Raw genomic sequence first — 16,703 nt, 5'->3', positions numbered from 1 at the left:
ATCGAGAAACTATGGCACCATCTTTAATTGACCCAGAGAAGGCGCAGGACGTGTCTACTCCCACGCGTTTTGTCCCATCAAAGACTCACAACGATGATTCAAAGATCTCTGGGCTTACTGAAGATATGAAGTGTCTCCAGCATCTTGCGTGGGCACGGAGCGACAGATCTTCCAATGATTTCCGATCCGACTTTGTTACCATTCCTACATTACCAATGCTAGCTGCTATAAGCGCTACAACGCTAGGTGATGGCGATATGGATGAGGACGAAACAACGAACTCGTTCCAGGAATACGTTGCTGGCCTCGTGGGCCATGAGGCATCTCTTCTGGTCATGTCAGGGACCATGGGAAATCAAGTGGCTCTCCGGTCTGCTCTCACCAGCCCGCCTCATTCAATTTTGGCCGATCATCGTGGGCACATTATCATTCTAGAAGGCGGGGGGCCTTCAAGTGTCTGTGGCGCCATGATCAAGCAAGTCGTTCCATCCAACGGCCATCATCTCACTTTGGCCGATGTCAAGAAACACGCCACCATCACCGAAAGCGTATACGACTGTCCTACTCGGGTAATAAGCTTAGAAAATACTCTTTGGGGGACGATATTCCCTCTGTCTGATATTCGTGCCATCTCGAAATGGGCTCGTGCTCAGACGCCTCCTATTCATATGCATTTAGACGGCGCTCGAGTGTGGGAAGCAGTCGCTGCTGGAGCCTGCACACTGCGTGACATGGGAGAGTGTTTCGATAGTATCCAGATGTGCTTTACAAAAGGACTCGGTGCTCCACTTGGCAGCATTGTCACCGGGAGTTCTGCATTCATCAAACGTGCAAAGTGGGGTCGCAAGCTTCTGGGTGGTAGCACTCGGAGTTCTGGTGTGATTGCTGCGCCAGCAAGAGTAGCAATAGAAACAGTATTTCTTGGTGGTTTGTTGAGATCCGCACAAGAAAAGGCCAGATATGCTTCGTCTGTTTGGGAAGAGCACGGCGGAAAGCTTCAATTACCCACAGAAACAAACATAATCTGGTTCGATCTTGAAGCCTCTGGTCTGAGAGATGAGGATTTCTACCCTATGTCAAGTCAATTCGGACTGAAGATAGGAGCACCATTGTATGGGCGTATCTGCTTCCACTATCAGATTAGCGAGCAAGCTTTCGAAAGACTCTGTGAGTTCTTCAAGGCTGTACTCAAGAAGACGAACTCCCCTGAGTCATGATGTTGAAACAATGTTGTAATATGATCGGAAACAGGAGCAAGAGTGTCTTTGATTTTTTCCAATACGTAGTACGACCTTGGGAGAGGACGAGTATTTTGCTCTGTTTGTTCGGAAGCGTAGTCGTCTGGTTCATAATGATCTTTTCTCGTTGAAGGCGTGTAGTTTGACACTGAGTAATCAATTAACCTTACTTGCTTAGAAGCCTCATAGATCCAATTCCAAGTATGACAATGAATTTGCCAGAGTGCCAAGCGAAGAGTGTATTACTCGTTCGGATAAGTTTTAGATCTATTCTAAGCATGACACCAAACTTGCTAGAGTGTTGAGCAACGAATGACTGAACAGTGTGTTGTTCTGATGTGGCCCCTATGCATCTAGCTCCGAGCATGAAGTGCACTGTGAATACATGCATATCAGCTGTATTGCAAATACGTGTACATCGACTGCATTGTAGATATATGCAGATAAGCTGCATTGTAGATACATGCATATCGGCTGCACTGTGAATACACGACCATCGGCTGCACTGTGAAGAGGTGCATATCGGTGCGGGGTAAACTCACCAGCTACATGAACAAACGACAAGGCTCGGACATCCGACTTACATACTGTTGAACATCGGATGCAAGGCCGGTGTGCTAAAGCGGAGTAGCATACATGCTTTATGCCACAGCGAAGCCTGCGCTTCATGGAGCCACTATATACGTACCTACATATACCTTAAGAGACCTGGTTACCACAACTGCATTGTCCTCGATCGATATTCACAGACAGGGTCTTGATACCACTTCCCCATTCCACACGCCGTGAGAGCCATCCTCTCACATAACAACGCAAACATGATCAACATGGATCTTTTGACGCTGGACATGGCCAAATTCCATGGTACCAAGTCGGAGCAGCGAGAGTTTTCCAACCAATTTCTTCAGGGCCTGACAGATGCCGGCTTCGTCAAGCTTGTCAACCATGGCCTGACTGAGGAGGATATGACCATGTTGTTCAAGCAGGTACGTCTAGTCTCGAACATAGACTTATTGTGGAGAAAATGTTGACGAGCCATAGAGCGCTTCTATGTTCACTCTACCGAAAGAGGAAAAGGAGAAGTTCGCGAATGTGAAGGGTCCCAAGCCTCAACGAGGATGGAGTCACCCTGGTGCTGAATCGACAGCCACATTGAACTTACCTGGGACGCGAGAGATCAACGACACTACCATCAGTATGGACATGGTCGACAACGTAGGCCGCACAGACTTGAAGGTATGGTATCAAACGAAAATTCTGTGACTTCACAGGCTCACGTGATGCCCTTCAGGAGCACTTCGACATGGGCCCTGTCGGCGACCCAGAGTTCCCCAACGTCTACCCCTCCAACTCTGCAGCCCCCGGGTTTCAATCGTGGATGGAGAAATACTTCGAAAAAGGGCAGCAGCTATCACTCGACCTGATGCGAGCACTCGAGGTAGCCATGGAGTTGCCCAAAGACGCCCTTGTGGACCGCTGCGAAGGCCATGCGAGCGAGATTCGCATGATCCACTATCCAGAGACACCGCTGTCCAAGCTGGCGGACGGCAAGCTCATGCCGATCTGGCCACACACAGATTTTGGCATTCTGACGTTGCTGGCACAGGGCACGAGTGGTGGGCTGGAGATCGAGGACAAGAATGTACCGGGTGGCTACTTACCGGTGCCGTTGGTAGACAAGACCGAGCTGCTTATCAACGTGGGTGATACACTCGAGAGATGGACAAATGGGAGAGTGCAGGCCGGGCTACATCAAGTGACCGTTCCAAGCGACGTCAAGGGTGAGGTGTTTCCAGAGCGTTACTCGGTCGCTTTCTTTTTGAAGGCGAATCGAGCGACTTCTGCAGGCCCGATCCCACTCTTTGTGCCGGAAGGGACCACGTCCAAGTATAAGGAGATGACTGCGCTGCAATACCATGCCCATCGTACAGCCATCATGTATTACTGATTGATGATGAAGTGAGGACTTATACAGGACGGTAGCCGCGTACTTGCTGAGTCATTGAGAACCGTCTGAGCGCAATGAGTACTCGCCGAAAATGTTCCAAGGTTTCCATAGAACAGGTATGACTGATCTTTAAATAAACACCACGTGACCACTTTCCACTTTGGTCGATGTAGCGTTGTGATGAATCCTTACGTCCTTGGCTGCCGAACACAACTGACTCGTCACTTCGGCTCGTGGTTCAAGTGTGCTTCTAGAGTCTTTGTCCAGGCAAACGTGACTGCGGCTGGGGTTTGACCCTGAAGTGGGTCTACCGTCGTTAAAACAATTGTGCCCCCACCCGCTCCGACCCCTGAGATCTTGGAAAGGAAGAGGTTTCAGATCAAGGAAATCCATCGATGCAAGTAAGATGCGGGTATGAACAATGCTTGAACAACATTTGTTGGATGTGTTGGTAACAACATAACAACATAAGACTCCGAAGAATGAGATTGATAGGTCGTCCTACTGCATGAAAATATTACACTCACGTCTTTTGTTTTGAAACAGGACCTATCGGTATTGGTAGAATCTGTCCGGTTGATTGATCCCAACTCCTGGAATCAGCACGTTCTGCACATGTGGTGGCGGTGGCTTATGCTGTTACTATGGTAATCATGCGGCTGGACGCGTATATGTAGCACCGGGGCGAGAAGTGAAGGGTCAGATAGTAAGGCTCATCAGGTACTCCGAGCCCCCGTCAAAAAAGCAAACATGCGAACACTCGATCGCCACGTTAGCTTCCACTTGATCGTCACGCTAGCCTACACTCGACGAACACTTAGCATGAGACATGAGACATGAGACATTCAAACTGAATGCTCTAGTGCCGGACTAAGGGCGACGACGAGGTTACATTAGAGACGACGCTCTCTCGTTGCACAGACATGTACAACGCTGGGCGCAAAATCCAAGACTTTTCCAAGGTCATGATTACGTCCAAAACTCATCCTGTTCAGGGTTATCCTACATTATCCGCGCATAGGCCAATATATTGCATCATGTCTCCGGTTCAAAAAAGAACGGGAACCTAATTTGGCGGCGCCGCTGCTCAGCGCCGCATCCCTCGTCCCTACCTCTTCGAACCTTAAATCTTCGACACACCTCACGACGACGAATTTGACTTGTTTAGCGTGTCCACCTTGTATCATACCTGTCACGGCTTGAACCAGCGACGATGGCTCGGAATTTTGGCACCCTCGATGACGGCTTAAGTCGAGCAACCCCCAATGCGAGTGGCCGGCGGGAAGAACACACCGAACGTACTTCTCTCTTCCACCATCCAAAAACTGAAGCAGACATCCCGCCTGCCGACACCGGCAAGCAAGCATGGCTATTCCTGAGCGCATGTTGGGTTTTCGAAGCCATGATATACGGCTTCGCATTCAGCTTCGGTATCTTCCAGGACCACTATAGCCGTCATGAGCCCTTCGCAGGTCAAGGAAGCATTGCCGTGATTGGAACCACTACCCAGGTATGTTACTTGGATTGCGAGAATATTCGTTCGTATCAATTGACGAGGACAGGGTATCCTGTACTTTGCTACACCTTTCGTCACGCCGCTCCTTCGCCATTTCCCTCGCTTGTCCCGCTGGTTCTCCCTCTTTGGAATCATCCTCGCGACTCTGTCCCTGGGCCTTGCCTCTCTATGCAACACCGTCAACCAGCTCATCGGCGTCCAAGGCGTCCTCTTCGGCGTCGGCGGCTGTCTCGCGTACTCGCCCTGCATCGTATACATCGACGAATGGTTCGACAAACGCAAAGGGCTGGCGTACGGCATCGCATGGAGCGCCGCAGGCGTCGGAGGTGTAGTGATCCCCCTCGTGCTCGAAGTCATGCTCGACAAACTCGGCTTTCGGACGACATTACGGATCTGGGCCGGTGTCACCTTCGCGCTCACTGCTCCATTCGCATTCTTCGTTCGACCCAGGATACCGCAGTCGATGGCGTCGAAGGTGCAGCCGCTCAATCTCCGATACATTTTCTCGAGCACGTTTGTGTGTTATTGGCTTATCAATGTGCTACACGCCACGGGATACTTCCTCCCAAGCATCTACCTCCCGTCGTATGCGAGCGAACAGTTCGGGGCGCCGAACTTCTTGTCTGCGTTGACGCTTATGGTGCTCAACATCTGTGCCACTCTCGGATGTGTGATTATGGGCTTCATGTCTGACAAGCTCTCCACAACTATGTGCGTTTTCATCTCTGCGGTCGGTACTAGTGTCTCGGTGCTCCTCATCTGGGGTCTGACGACAAAGCTACCTCAGCTATACGTCTTCGCGATACTGTATGGCCTCTTCGCTGGTGGTTATACAAGCATCTACTCTGGCATCATGCAGACAGTCACGCAAAAGGGCGAGGCTGCGGGCTATGGCCCCGGAGACCCAATCTCATTGATGGGATGCCTATTGCTAGGTCGCGGAATAGGAAATCTTATATCTGGACCTTTGAGCGAAGCGTTGGTGAAGGGTGCGCCGTGGCGTGGACATGCCATAGGTGGATATGGAAGTGGGTATGGCCCGTTGATTGTATTCTCTGGCCTTACTGCAATCGCCGGAATTATAGTCTATCCGTTGAAAATGCTAAGGTATATATGATGGAGTCACAAGCCATGAACAAAGGCCGCGCAGAAAGTGGCCACCAAAAGGATGGCAGTGTATCATTACTTGCAAAACTACGATTTTGAACTATAATGTCCAAATCTTCACCTACATAGATAGTCATTTCACTAATATCCATCTTTAAACAGCTTAGCGTGGTGATCAGTATTCATGATATTTAGCACGAGTTAGGCATATCCAGGTAACGATGTGTCTGGTAAAAATACAGCTTCTGCTGACGCCCCAACGCCAATAGCCTCGCTCTATATAACCTAACCAAATGTATGTCAATATGTGTTCGTGACACGCTACACGCTCACTACATTGTTGCTACGAACTTGAATCACGGGTTTGCTCCGCCGCTTTGGCGTCGCGAACTGCTACTACCAAATAGTCCTCTCCTGATTCGATCAGCTATACCACCACCACCACCACCACCACCACCACCGTCGTTACTGCTGGTGTGACTATTGTTGAGGATTGTAGATGCACTCTGTCTCCTGCTGTTGTGGCTACCGTGGCTAGAGTGGCGACTGTTTTGTGGGCGATGTTCGTGTAGTCTGTGGAAATCATGTCGAACATCAGAGCTGCTTGTTGATGCATGATCGTCGTAAAATGTGCCTGGAACGTTTCGGGTCGGCGAAGGTGGATATAGCCGCTGACTGTGTGAAGCCTCAGCACTAGTAGCGCGTCCGGGCGTTTGGGGCGGGCTTGAAGGCTCAGATGAAATGCCTTTCCTACAGTGGGGACATGTGTCATGCTCACTCAGCCATGCACCGACACACTGTTCATGGAACCAGTGATTACAGGGCAGTATCGTCACTTGTTCACCTAAGTTGACCTCATCCATGCATATGCTACATTCGGCTTTGCCTTCGGAGCCTAGCATGTCCTTGGATACTTCCTTCTTCGGTAGAGCCGCTATGGCTGCTGCTGATGCCGGACCCGGCGCACTTCCTGAGGCGTTGTGTTCCATAAGCTGAGAAATAACCCGATCTAGTTCCTGTTGAGAACCAACATAGTCTCCGATTGATCCTCTCGGTCCGGCGAGAAAATGACTTAATAGTCCCAATAAAGGATTATCGGGGAATGCGTTTGCATTTTGCTGCTGTTCAAAACGTTGACCTGGCGGGACTTCACCAGGGAATCGTGGTCCGCCCATGCCTTGACCAAGCATAGCCTGAATCATACTATCAACTTGTCAGTAGTGCAAAAAAGTCGAACAAAGTTACCATGCATGACTTACTCGTGAAGTTCGTCAACGGGCTCAACGTGAGGTTGTGCCTCGTTTGGGTTGCGTGGAAAGATCCGCGCATTCGCGGTGTACTGGAACCTCGGATGTGGCCCTCTACCCATGAAAGTAACTCTTTGACCGCCAGAGCCAAACCTCTGCTGGGTAGTCTGAGGTTGGAATCCACCGAATATCGACTGCATATTCTGGTGTGGATGTCCCAACCCGCCCGGTGCATTTCGATCTGGTGGGGAAAAAGGATCAGGTCTATGGCCAGGTACGGGAGGAGCGTCAGGGGGCTGCTGCTGTGTGCTAGGGCGTGTGTTGGCTAACCCTGCGTTGTTTCCTAGTATTCCTTGGAGCATGTGTCTGAAGTTGTCTGCGATGCCGCCCTGTAGAGCACCTGGAGCCCTGTTTGCTCCTCCGCGCGGCGTAGTGGTAGTGGTGAAGGTGCCCGTCATAGAGAAAGTGTCGGGACCTGTCTGGTTTATTCGCCAACCATTGATGTCCTCCTCTTCCGGATCAGGGGCGTGGCGCCATGTGTCCTGATTGTGGAAAGGGTGGTGGTCATCGTTACCATGGATCGGATCACGGGTGTGCGAACGTGGGTGTGCCGGGTGCTCGTCCGCCATATGGTGGTCAAGATCTGCAAATAATTCTGCACGCGGGTCGTGGGCAGCTTCAACCTACAGAGTGCATGTCAGAAATCTTTCAAGCGAAAGCGAGAGCCGTAGCGTGGAAGCAAAATGGTTCGACGTACTATCTCGGTGAAGTCAGACTGACATTCCGGACATGTCAGTCCATATTCGTGACGATACCATTCGTTCTCGCATGAATGGCAGAAGCACAGCTCTTGATTCGGGTTCTGGCCCTGGCCCGGGGCCGAAGTGTCCATATTCAGTACTGACAGTGTGACGGTCGGAGATTCTGGTGCGAAGGCGATAAGCAGGAGGAAGAACGAGGTTGGAAAGGACTACGGTTGATTGTGCTTGTCAGTAGTTTGTGGTAGATTTGTCCAGGCCGTGACCGGACTGTTCGCAAGATGTTGGCAAAGTAGAGTGGGTGGAGTAGGTAGAGAGCTTCGAGAAACTGCCTTGTCATGCGCGTTATGCAGGTGATCTGACAAACGCTCGGAATAAAGATAAAAGGTAAGAAGGATACGCACGGCGCAGAAAAAAAATAGTAAATCACAGGCGCCAAAGTGTAGAGTAGGAACAAGTAGTAAAAGAGACAGATGCGATAGCAGTGAAGTGGCTAAGGAAAGGTGAACGTACACTGCGAAGGTAATATGATAGCCAGAGTGAGTGGTGTCTGGCGGGAGTTTACGCCAATGACGCACAAACGAGCGGCCGTCGCACTTGGCCGGAGTGTGGTTAGTGCAGCCGGAGGTGACAGTGGAGACCTACAATACTGGCACGCGTGTGATACATAGTCAGTAATTAGAGAGCAGATCTTGGCCACTGCAAACAACGTTGTCAGGTCGAAAATGTTGAGGCTCAGACTCAGAACATTGTTATTGCAGGGCCGTGGCTGGACCGCTGCATTCATAATTCATCCGCCACCATTGATTCACTCGTTCAACTGTTCAAGTGTCCCGAGCGCACCGGAAACCCATCAACCTCTTCCTCCGCGTTCTACCTTCTTCTCTCGGTATGACTCTATACAAGAACAATCAGCGATTAAGGGGTCACATACATCGATGGGTAGTAATGAGTTTTTACATAGTATGTGCTGCATTGCGGTTCATGCATGCGAAACAAAAGTTATGTGCTGCATGCGATTTGTACAAGTGTTGGCATAGATCATTATTCCAAGCGCCTCCCTCTGAACTGTGATGCCAGGGTGTCCAACAGGACATATCATATTTCACCTTCTTCTTGCGCTCTTGAACAGCATGCTTCCAACTATGCCCGCTGCCACTGCTAGGCCTCCAACTATAGCCGCCCCGACGAGGCCCTCCTTCGCAACCTTGTCATCAATCAGACCCTTCAGACTGCCTGCCTGCAAGTTTGCCGGCTCTAGATCTATGAGTAGATCGTTGTATCTCCGCGCCTCCGCATAATTTCCCAACTTGTAGTTTCCCAAGGCGAGATAGTACAGACACTCGCGTCTTCGTTCAGGGGAATTACGAAAGATATCGGAGAGTAGTCGCACGCCTTCTTGTTGATCTGGTCGACTGCTGGATTTGATGAGACCCTGAAACATGTCTCAGCTTTCACTTTCGTGGGAATAGTTGCTGTCGCTTACCCAGGCGTAGTTGAACTTTGTTTGGATTCCCACATAATCACCTTCCTTTTCATATTGCGCACGCAGTACTTGGAGCTCTTCAGGCTTCAACGGACTATAGGTCGTTATGGTGTTAGCCGGAATATGCAAAACATAGCAGCAAGTTGGCAAGAGTATCGGCGACCCGACAGGATTCCACGCACCTTTCCGCATCAGCTGCATCTGTCACTATGTTAGCACCAGAGTATGGCCTAGACTATACGGAAAGACGTACATGGTAATGTAGACATTTCAATAAGGCTGTGTGCAAGTCGGGATGGTCTGGCAGTTCCACGGAAGTGTCAGAGAGTTAGCAGTGCGAGCACAGCTCAATGAATAGTAGCGATGGTCGCACGGCGCTGATAAAGTCTTGTGGTTCAAGTTTCAGGCAAGTTTGGCCGGTGACGTTTGAGCTCGCTGCGCCACAGTCCCCATTTAAAGCACGTGCATCCACATATTCATGGTTGCCTGGGAAGACGCGAGGTGTGGCTTAAGCGCAAACAATCAAGCGTCTCGGCGCGGGACGCCAACAACACCAAAGATTAGATTGAACAACTTCTATCCTCATACCCGGAACGATACCCTGCCTCAATTGACACTCCATCCATTATATGGTTACCCTTGAAAATGCTCCTGGACGAAGAACCCGCCGCAGTACGCTCACTCCATACACTGCTCTCAACATTGTTTACTGACCGTGACAGCTCATCGCGGCCTGCCGCCAAAGTTTCAAAATTGATTCTGATCGGAGCGCGATATCACGCATTGGCTCTGCTCTCAGTGATCTCAATACCTTCCGCAGCTCGATCATATCGCAGCACTCGTCGCAACTGCAAAAGCTCGTTCGACAACAGCAGACCCTCAATTCGCAACACTCGCTCACCGTGTCGTCACATAACCCGACATCCCATGCCTCAAATATATTGCGGCTCGATACCGAAAAGTTTAGAGTCGCAAAACAAGCAAGTGATCTGGAAATCGAAGAAGAAAGAATGGGCGCCGAGCTGGACAGCTTAAAGAGCACGCTGCAGGAAGTTGAGGAACAGGGCCCGGAAGGCGGCGAGGCACTTGAGAGAGAGCTCGCACATCCAGAGGAGAATGAGACAGTGTATGTTCTCGTTGGTGAAATCGCGTGCATGGCAGTACTAACATGCTGCAGACTCAAACTACGGATTTACCGCGACCTCGGCATGGGCGTCGAGGTTGACCCTGCAACCGGTGATCACAACAGAGTCATTTTCCAAAAGAGTGGGGATGTGCACTATCTTGGGCGAGACAAGAAGATGGATCTTATGTTTTATTGCAACATGTTCTGGGACAAATTATGATGTCCCCTTACCTGGCGTTATTGATGGAGTAATGATATCCCACGGTTGTTTGAATGTCCAATACTAGTCATTATTGGCTGTCTCGAGATACATGGAACTGATTCGAGTTGCGAGGGTGTATAAAGAATGACCAATGCCAAAGAAATGATTCCTTCAAGAGGTTCTTTTTAAACCGTCAACGTCCCCAGCAGGAGAACCTCCAAGGCCGACCCTTTCTTGGGGACATGACCAGCATACTATGAAGCAAGTGTGGGAGCTACGAGTCATCGGCCTGGTTTGCAGCTTTTCTACAGCCAAGGTTAGAAACGTACCGACTACAAGCTCTGAGTGCAAGGTGATATCGCATGGGCTGTTTACTGCTTTGCCGTCCACCAAATACCGTGGTTGCAAACAGCAGCAGCATCAAGCTCGACCTTAGTGCGCGGACACCGGTAGGTAGGGAGTGTTTCGTCTTGTTGAGGAAGCGGGACAGAAGTGTTCGACTTTGTTGATGCTTGCCGATGCTACTCTAGAAGCACCTTCTACGTAAACGGAGAGCACACATATCGACCGAAGATAAAATATGAAAGCGACATGAAAGGCCCGAGTATGAAACGCATTCCATGCCGATGAAGAGACGTAGTTCGTGAACACCACGAGAACCACGGGTATGGGATCATAGACATACTTCAATTACATCGTTTTTGCCCTTCCTCGAATGCTTCGTTCGGATACATACGAAGACATTCTTGGTAAAGGGACTTCAGATGCTTCCTTCCAAGCCACGAGTCCCAAGGTCTTTGGTTGCTAGGCTTATAGTGTAATTACGCGGGATGCCATGTTTACCGGAGGCCGGGAAAGGCAGGTAATCCCAGCCCGGACCAGCCGCCACGTTCCAGGGACTCGGGCAGGGCCGACCCCGGATTTACGGCTCGACCACCGATCCATTGCTGCCCCTCCCCTCGTACCTTGCATCGTATAGCTGCATCTATCCATCTATCCATCTGTCCATACGTCCATCTTCCTCATCGCATCCCTGCAAGCCAGCCAATTGACGAACTGTAACAGGAACAATGGCGTCGACGAAGCGTCGTATCACTCCCAAATGCGAGGGCTCTTACAGGTTCGACCCAGATCTCTTCTTTGAGCAGTGGAACGACAAGTCTTCACCACAGCACAGCGGCGACTTTCGCAATTCGATCATACGCTCTTTCGGGCTGAAACCTGATGACTCGTACCAATACCATGCAGAAATTGCTGTCGTTACTCTCAAGGATGCACAGCAGGTCGTCGACTTCGGGGAAGTAGGTGGATTACACTCGTGGTACCTGGACGAAAAGGAGAAAGAGGTACGTGTTCATGGTCTGCATGACGCTGTTGTTGTACACCGTCACTCGTGGCACGCTTCTTTCCATTGATACTTCACCGAAACATCGCTGGCATGATGGACTGTATGCTGATAATTGATTGAGCCAGCTTCCACACCCGTCCCCCGACGACTCCAAAGCCTACGCATCCCTCTTCCTCCCCACGAACAACCTCGTCCGTGCTCTCACCGGCTTCCGCTCCAATGCAAAGAAAGGCTCTCTCCGTGAGCAAATTGCTCAACATCTCGCCAACAATCTCGTAGTTCCCATTGCTCCTCTCGCTGTACCATCCAAGCCGAAGTCTGCGCCCAAAAACCCCTATCTCGACCTCTGGGCGTGGTCGTGTGAAAATCTTGAATGGGCTGGACCCATACCTACAAACACAAAGACAGAGCATGCTCACCACATCCTGCCAGTCTTGTACCACCATTTTGGCTGCGCTGTGCCCACACATGCTGCACTCAGTCTGATTGCGCAGGTCGCGCAGGTACGCACGAAGCCCAAGCCCATCATTGAGGTCGGCTCTGGTACGGGTTATTGGACGTTTATGCTTCGCAAAACATTCCCAGAGCTCACCGTCCTGCCAATCGATAATCTCCAGTCGAAGTACCGCGTCCGATGGATCGGTGACACGCTAGTGCAAGATGGGCCAACGCATATTGTCACCCACAAGGGAGGCGAGGGACAGGTGTTGTTGCTGGTATACCCGATCGTGAGCGAGGATTTCACGGGCAAGATGCTGCGCGCGTTCAAGGGCGATGCGGTGTGTGTTGCGGCAACGCAAAATGGGAATGGACACAGTGCATTCAAGGGAGAAACGGTCGCGGATTGGGTGAAGAGGGAGAGACCAGACTGGGAGGAGGCTGCTAGGGTGCCCTTGCCAAGTTTTGCGGGCAAAGACGAGGCATTGTTTGTGTTCAGGAAGAGGGCGGCAGTGGAGGAGGTGGCATGATTACCGTGATTATTGCCCTCATAAGCGACAACACCTGCTGGCAGCATCGTATCAAAAGTATGGCGGCTCCGTCCCTGTCCATGTATATATCCTCAACCACAAGAGCCATACACCACGTAGTGGTTCCCGAGGAAAATCGCAAGCACTTTTCAACAGGGGCGTGCTGCGTGTACGTTGATAGGGCTACCTGAACTTGACCATCTAGACCGTGCGAAGGAATATCACAATCCGAGGCAAGCAAGCCTTGATACTTCTAGTAAGGTCAAAGGACTTTGTTCGTTCATAAATGTGTCTCCAAATATGAGCTTGTTCTACATTCAAGACACGTGTGGGCACTTCTCGGTGCAGCAGACGGCGCCATCCATTGCCATGATCCTATGTGAATGGGTATTCGCAGCGCAGAAACATATGATATGTACTGGAAAGCTCCGTCAGATGATGCAGGACACTATACCGTTCCTACTTCAACTAACGATACACGGAACCAATCTTACAAGGTCAGCTGCCTCCGCATGCGCGTGACTGAGTGAGTAGTTTTTCCCACACACACACACACGCACACTGCTGGATTAGAGCCGCACGTGAATCCAAGACCATATCGACACGCGACAAAAGGTTCATTACGCACGATTTGTGAGCCAAGATTATTACCCAAGGAGACCCAAGGATCATCCCGGGCCCAAGATCGCAGGCTGTCCTCCTTAGCGTGCGCGAAACCCCAGGTTTTACCCCGGGATTGGGGGCCCACGCGACGGCACGCGGGCGGGGCCCCCTTAAGTGGCCACTTTAATTACCTCGAGCTAGCCTCAACCTTACCTTTACTTCGACGACGACAACGACAACGACAAACGTCACACTTCCCTCACACACACAAACACGCAATACATATCTCCCAAGCTTCCACCCGGCTCTGTCTGGAAGAACTAATCTGAGCACGACCATCTTACTGGCTTGTAGTTGGGGGATGCGCGCGAAGCCGCAGTGGGGCCACGATGGAGCCGCCTCGAGCCGACGACGATGCTATTGCTGCTGCAATGCCACTACTTGAGAGCCGCGCCGCCGCCGACGACGAGGAGGACGACTACGACGAAGAGGAAGAGGAAGAAGAGGAAGAAGAAGAAGTACAAAACGACGCGTCCTCCCCGTCCATCCACAACGACCGTCACCATCGTAACCGTAACCAACCTCATCATCGCATCTCCGTGCCAGTCGTCGACATGCTCCTCGAATGGATGAAGCCCAACGCACTGATCCGCCCGCGCCCGCCCGACGCAAATGCAAACGCAGATGCATGGCGCCGGCGATACGGCGACGGGAACAAGCGCGTGTACGGCATCACGGCGTTTGTGTCGCTGGGCGCGCTGCTATTTGGCTACGACCAGGGCGTGATGGGCGTGATCATCGCAGACCGGCGGTTCCTGGACCTGATGCGGCCACAGAGCGCGTGGGTGACGGGCGCGATTGTGAGTCTGTATGATATCGGGTGTCTGCTGGGCGCGCTCTCGATTGGGTTTCTGGCCGATCGCATTGGGCGCGAGAGGACGCTGGCGGTGGCGACGCTGGTGTTCAATCTGGGTGCTGTGCTGCAGGCGGCGAGCTATAGCGTGTCGCAGATCGTGAGTGTCTTTCTTTCGTTCGAGATGACCCCGGGGACCGGGGGGGGGTTTCTGTTCTTTGTCTTTTCACTTTGTCACAACGTGTCGTGCATACACACACATCTACCTTTTCCTTTCTACATCACTGACACCACCACGCCCCAGATCATCGGCCGCATCGTGCTCGGCATAGGCGTCGGCATCTGCGCGGGCGGCGTGCCCCTCTACATTGGCGAAATCGCGCCCGCAAAGCTCCGCGGCCGCATCGTCGGCATCGAGCAAATGATCCTCTGCCTCGGCGAACTAATCGCCTTCTGGCTCAACTACGGCTTCGCCATGCTGCCCTCGGCACACTGGTGGCGCATCCCGCTCGCGATCCAGGTCCTGCCCGCCGGCGTGCTCGGCGTCGGCTGCTGGCTGTACGTGCCGCCCAGTCCGCGCTGGCTGGTCGATCAGGGCCGGCCCGAGTGTGCGCGCGAGGTGCTGACGCGGCTGCACGGGTCCGAGGCGGCGGATCGCTCGCTGCGGGAGATCAGGGAGAGTATCCGGTTTCAGAAGACGGTGGCGGAGAGGGCGCGGTGGGTCGAGTTGTTCCGGAGGCCGGTCTTGCGCGTCACGCTGCTGGGCATGGGCGTGCAGTTCTTCCAGCAGGTCAGTCGGTTCCTCTACCTCATAACTCCTCATGCGTGTATCCCCTATTCACCAACTCTGAACACTCCAAGACTGACCCCCGGGCAACAACAGATCACAGGCACATGCAGCATAATCTACTACCTCCCGCACATCTTCGCAGCAGGCGGCATCTCCAACCCACGCACCCAGAACCTGCTCAACGGCACCGTCGGCATCGTCCTCTTCCTCTCCGCCTGGATCCCCATCTTCCTCTTCGACCGGCTCGGCCGCCGCACCTGGCTCCGCCTCGGCTGCATCGGCATGGCCGTCGCGATGATCGGCATCGCCGTCTTCCAGCGCAACGCCGCCCGCCACCCCGAGTCCTCCTCCACAAACATCGTCATCGTCATCTTCCCCTACCTCTTCTACACCTGCTTCAACGCCACCTGGGGCGTGGGCAGCTGGCTCTACGCCTCGGAGATCTGGCCGATTCGCTACCGGGCCAAGGGCAACGGCGTGACGACCGCAACGCTGTGGCTCGGCACGTTTTGCGTCGCGCAGCTGAGTCCTGTCGTGTTTGAGCGGGTGGGCTGGGGGTTGTATGCCGGGTATGCGGGCTTGTGTGGGCTGGCGTATCTGTTTGTGCAGTTTTGTATGGGTGCGTGCCTTTTCCTCGTTCTCCCTTTCCTCCTTTTTTTGTCCTCTCTCTTGGTACGGGCGGCATCACGGACTGACTGACTGACTGACTGACTGACAACGGCGAAATCTAGTCGAAACCCGCGGCCGCTCGCTCGAGGACATGTCCCGCCTGTTTGGCATCGACGATGGGCTTCGTCTCCGCCGCCGTCGCACCATCCTTCGTCGTCAAGACCGCGAACACAACGACGACGGGCTCGAGCAGTCGTTCTCCACCGACAAGCCGGAGGCGAGTGTGAGTATGAGTGCGACGACGACAAACACGAGCATGCCCAAGATTGCGTCGCCGTCGTCGACGACGCAGTATGTGCGGGCGTAGAGTACGTGGTGTTGTGGTTGGTGTTGTTTTGTAGGTTTGGTATTTAGGGTTCGGATTTGGGCGTTCGGATTTGGGCGTTCGGATTTGCGGGGCTCGGAGTTGAGGCTCGGAACTGGAGTACAAAAATGTGATACATGTAATACACGCGCCTTCATTCGGTGATCTCGTCGAATAAACATACAACAAATTGATCAATAAGCATACAAAACAGACTAACAGAGACAGCCGTGAATTTTTAACCCCTCGGAAAATCTCTCCTATCTATTGGCGTAAGTTGGCCGTAAGAAAGGGAAGTAAGTAAGTTTACAGCGTCAAGTAGTAACCCTTGCACAAATTTTTTTTTTTTTGTTTTTCTTCAAATTTGGTAGGGGTCCATCTATCTAGTATGAGAAATTCGTAGTCCCCGGTCTTCCCTTCTACCTCATTACCATTACCCTCTCTGCCCTTTATCTCGGCCTCGTCATGTAGTGAGTATAATATAACTTCTCTCCGCCCCCCCCCCCCTCTCTCTCTCTCTTTAGAACGTACTTTTTATAT

General features: G+C 52.1%; 9 protein-coding genes across 9 annotated transcripts; 7 read left to right on the top strand and 2 right to left on the bottom strand.

Annotated features, from left to right (window-relative positions):
• Positions 1 to 125: 125 nt before the first annotated feature.
• EJ05DRAFT_461141 (l-allo-threonine aldolase) lies at positions 126 to 1,217 on the top strand (the record flags this gene model as incomplete). Its single annotated transcript, XM_033742630.1, has 1 exon — positions 126 to 1,217. One exon carries the CDS (start codon positions 126 to 128, stop codon positions 1,215 to 1,217), a length of 1,092 nt encoding a protein of 363 aa, XP_033604809.1.
• Positions 1,218 to 1,813: 596 nt separating this feature from the next.
• On the top strand, positions 1,814 to 3,337 carry EJ05DRAFT_473266 (oxidoreductase). The gene is made up of 3 exons (XM_033743365.1): positions 1,814 to 2,224; positions 2,280 to 2,474; positions 2,530 to 3,337. The coding sequence occupies exons 1-3, from the start codon at positions 2,066 to 2,068 to the stop codon at positions 3,184 to 3,186; spliced, it is 1,011 nt and encodes a 336-aa protein (XP_033604808.1). The 5' UTR covers positions 1,814 to 2,065; the 3' UTR covers positions 3,187 to 3,337.
• Positions 3,338 to 3,903: 566 nt separating this feature from the next.
• EJ05DRAFT_473265 (MFS general substrate transporter) lies at positions 3,904 to 5,849 on the top strand. Its single transcript, XM_033743364.1, has 2 exons — positions 3,904 to 4,696; positions 4,749 to 5,849. The coding sequence occupies exons 1-2, from the start codon at positions 4,400 to 4,402 to the stop codon at positions 5,817 to 5,819; spliced, it is 1,368 nt and encodes a 455-aa protein (XP_033604807.1). The 5' UTR covers positions 3,904 to 4,399; the 3' UTR covers positions 5,820 to 5,849.
• EJ05DRAFT_473264 (uncharacterized protein) lies at positions 5,724 to 8,405 on the bottom strand. The gene is made up of 3 exons (XM_033743363.1): positions 7,814 to 8,405; positions 7,069 to 7,739; positions 5,724 to 7,012 (listed from the first exon to the last, which is right to left on the bottom strand). Exons 1-3 carry the CDS (start codon positions 7,946 to 7,948, stop codon positions 6,166 to 6,168), a joined length of 1,653 nt encoding a protein of 550 aa, XP_033604806.1. The 5' UTR covers positions 7,949 to 8,405; the 3' UTR covers positions 5,724 to 6,165.
• On the top strand, positions 8,347 to 8,965 carry EJ05DRAFT_206851 (uncharacterized protein). Its single transcript, XM_033739791.1, has one exon. It carries the CDS (start codon positions 8,540 to 8,542, stop codon positions 8,852 to 8,854), a length of 315 nt encoding a protein of 104 aa, XP_033604805.1. The 5' UTR covers positions 8,347 to 8,539; the 3' UTR covers positions 8,855 to 8,965.
• On the bottom strand, positions 8,725 to 9,714 carry EJ05DRAFT_473262 (mitochondrial fission 1 protein). The gene is made up of 4 exons (XM_033743362.1): positions 9,554 to 9,714; positions 9,483 to 9,501; positions 9,301 to 9,394; positions 8,725 to 9,249 (listed from the first exon to the last, which is right to left on the bottom strand). The coding sequence occupies exons 1-4, from the start codon at positions 9,567 to 9,569 to the stop codon at positions 8,920 to 8,922; spliced, it is 459 nt and encodes a 152-aa protein (XP_033604804.1). The 5' UTR covers positions 9,570 to 9,714; the 3' UTR covers positions 8,725 to 8,919.
• Positions 9,715 to 9,832: 118 nt separating this feature from the next.
• Positions 9,833 to 10,809, top strand: EJ05DRAFT_473261 (Spc24-domain-containing protein). The gene is made up of 3 exons (XM_033743361.1): positions 9,833 to 9,972; positions 10,023 to 10,426; positions 10,478 to 10,809. The coding sequence occupies exons 1-3, from the start codon at positions 9,946 to 9,948 to the stop codon at positions 10,644 to 10,646; spliced, it is 600 nt and encodes a 199-aa protein (XP_033604803.1). The 5' UTR covers positions 9,833 to 9,945; the 3' UTR covers positions 10,647 to 10,809.
• A 768-nt stretch (positions 10,810 to 11,577) lies between these two features.
• EJ05DRAFT_473259 (uncharacterized protein) lies at positions 11,578 to 13,254 on the top strand. Its single transcript, XM_033743360.1, has 2 exons — positions 11,578 to 11,974; positions 12,102 to 13,254. Exons 1-2 carry the CDS (start codon positions 11,699 to 11,701, stop codon positions 12,942 to 12,944), a joined length of 1,119 nt encoding a protein of 372 aa, XP_033604802.1. The 5' UTR covers positions 11,578 to 11,698; the 3' UTR covers positions 12,945 to 13,254.
• Positions 13,255 to 14,176: 922 nt separating this feature from the next.
• On the top strand, positions 14,177 to 16,166 carry EJ05DRAFT_434047 (permease of the major facilitator superfamily; the record flags this gene model as incomplete). The annotated part of the gene is made up of 4 exons (XM_033741631.1): positions 14,177 to 14,560; positions 14,705 to 15,190; positions 15,284 to 15,809; positions 15,922 to 16,166. 4 exons carry the CDS (start codon positions 14,177 to 14,179, stop codon positions 16,164 to 16,166), a joined length of 1,641 nt encoding a protein of 546 aa, XP_033604801.1.
• Positions 16,167 to 16,703: the final 537 nt, after the last annotated feature.

Source organism: Pseudovirgaria hyperparasitica, assembly GCF_010093815.1.
Source record: "Pseudovirgaria hyperparasitica strain CBS 121739 unplaced genomic scaffold EJ05scaffold_2, whole genome shotgun sequence".
Classification (NCBI taxonomy): Eukaryota; Fungi; Ascomycota; class Dothideomycetes; order Acrospermales; family Acrospermaceae; genus Pseudovirgaria; species Pseudovirgaria hyperparasitica.
This window is presented reverse-complemented; position numbering and strand designations above follow the sequence as displayed.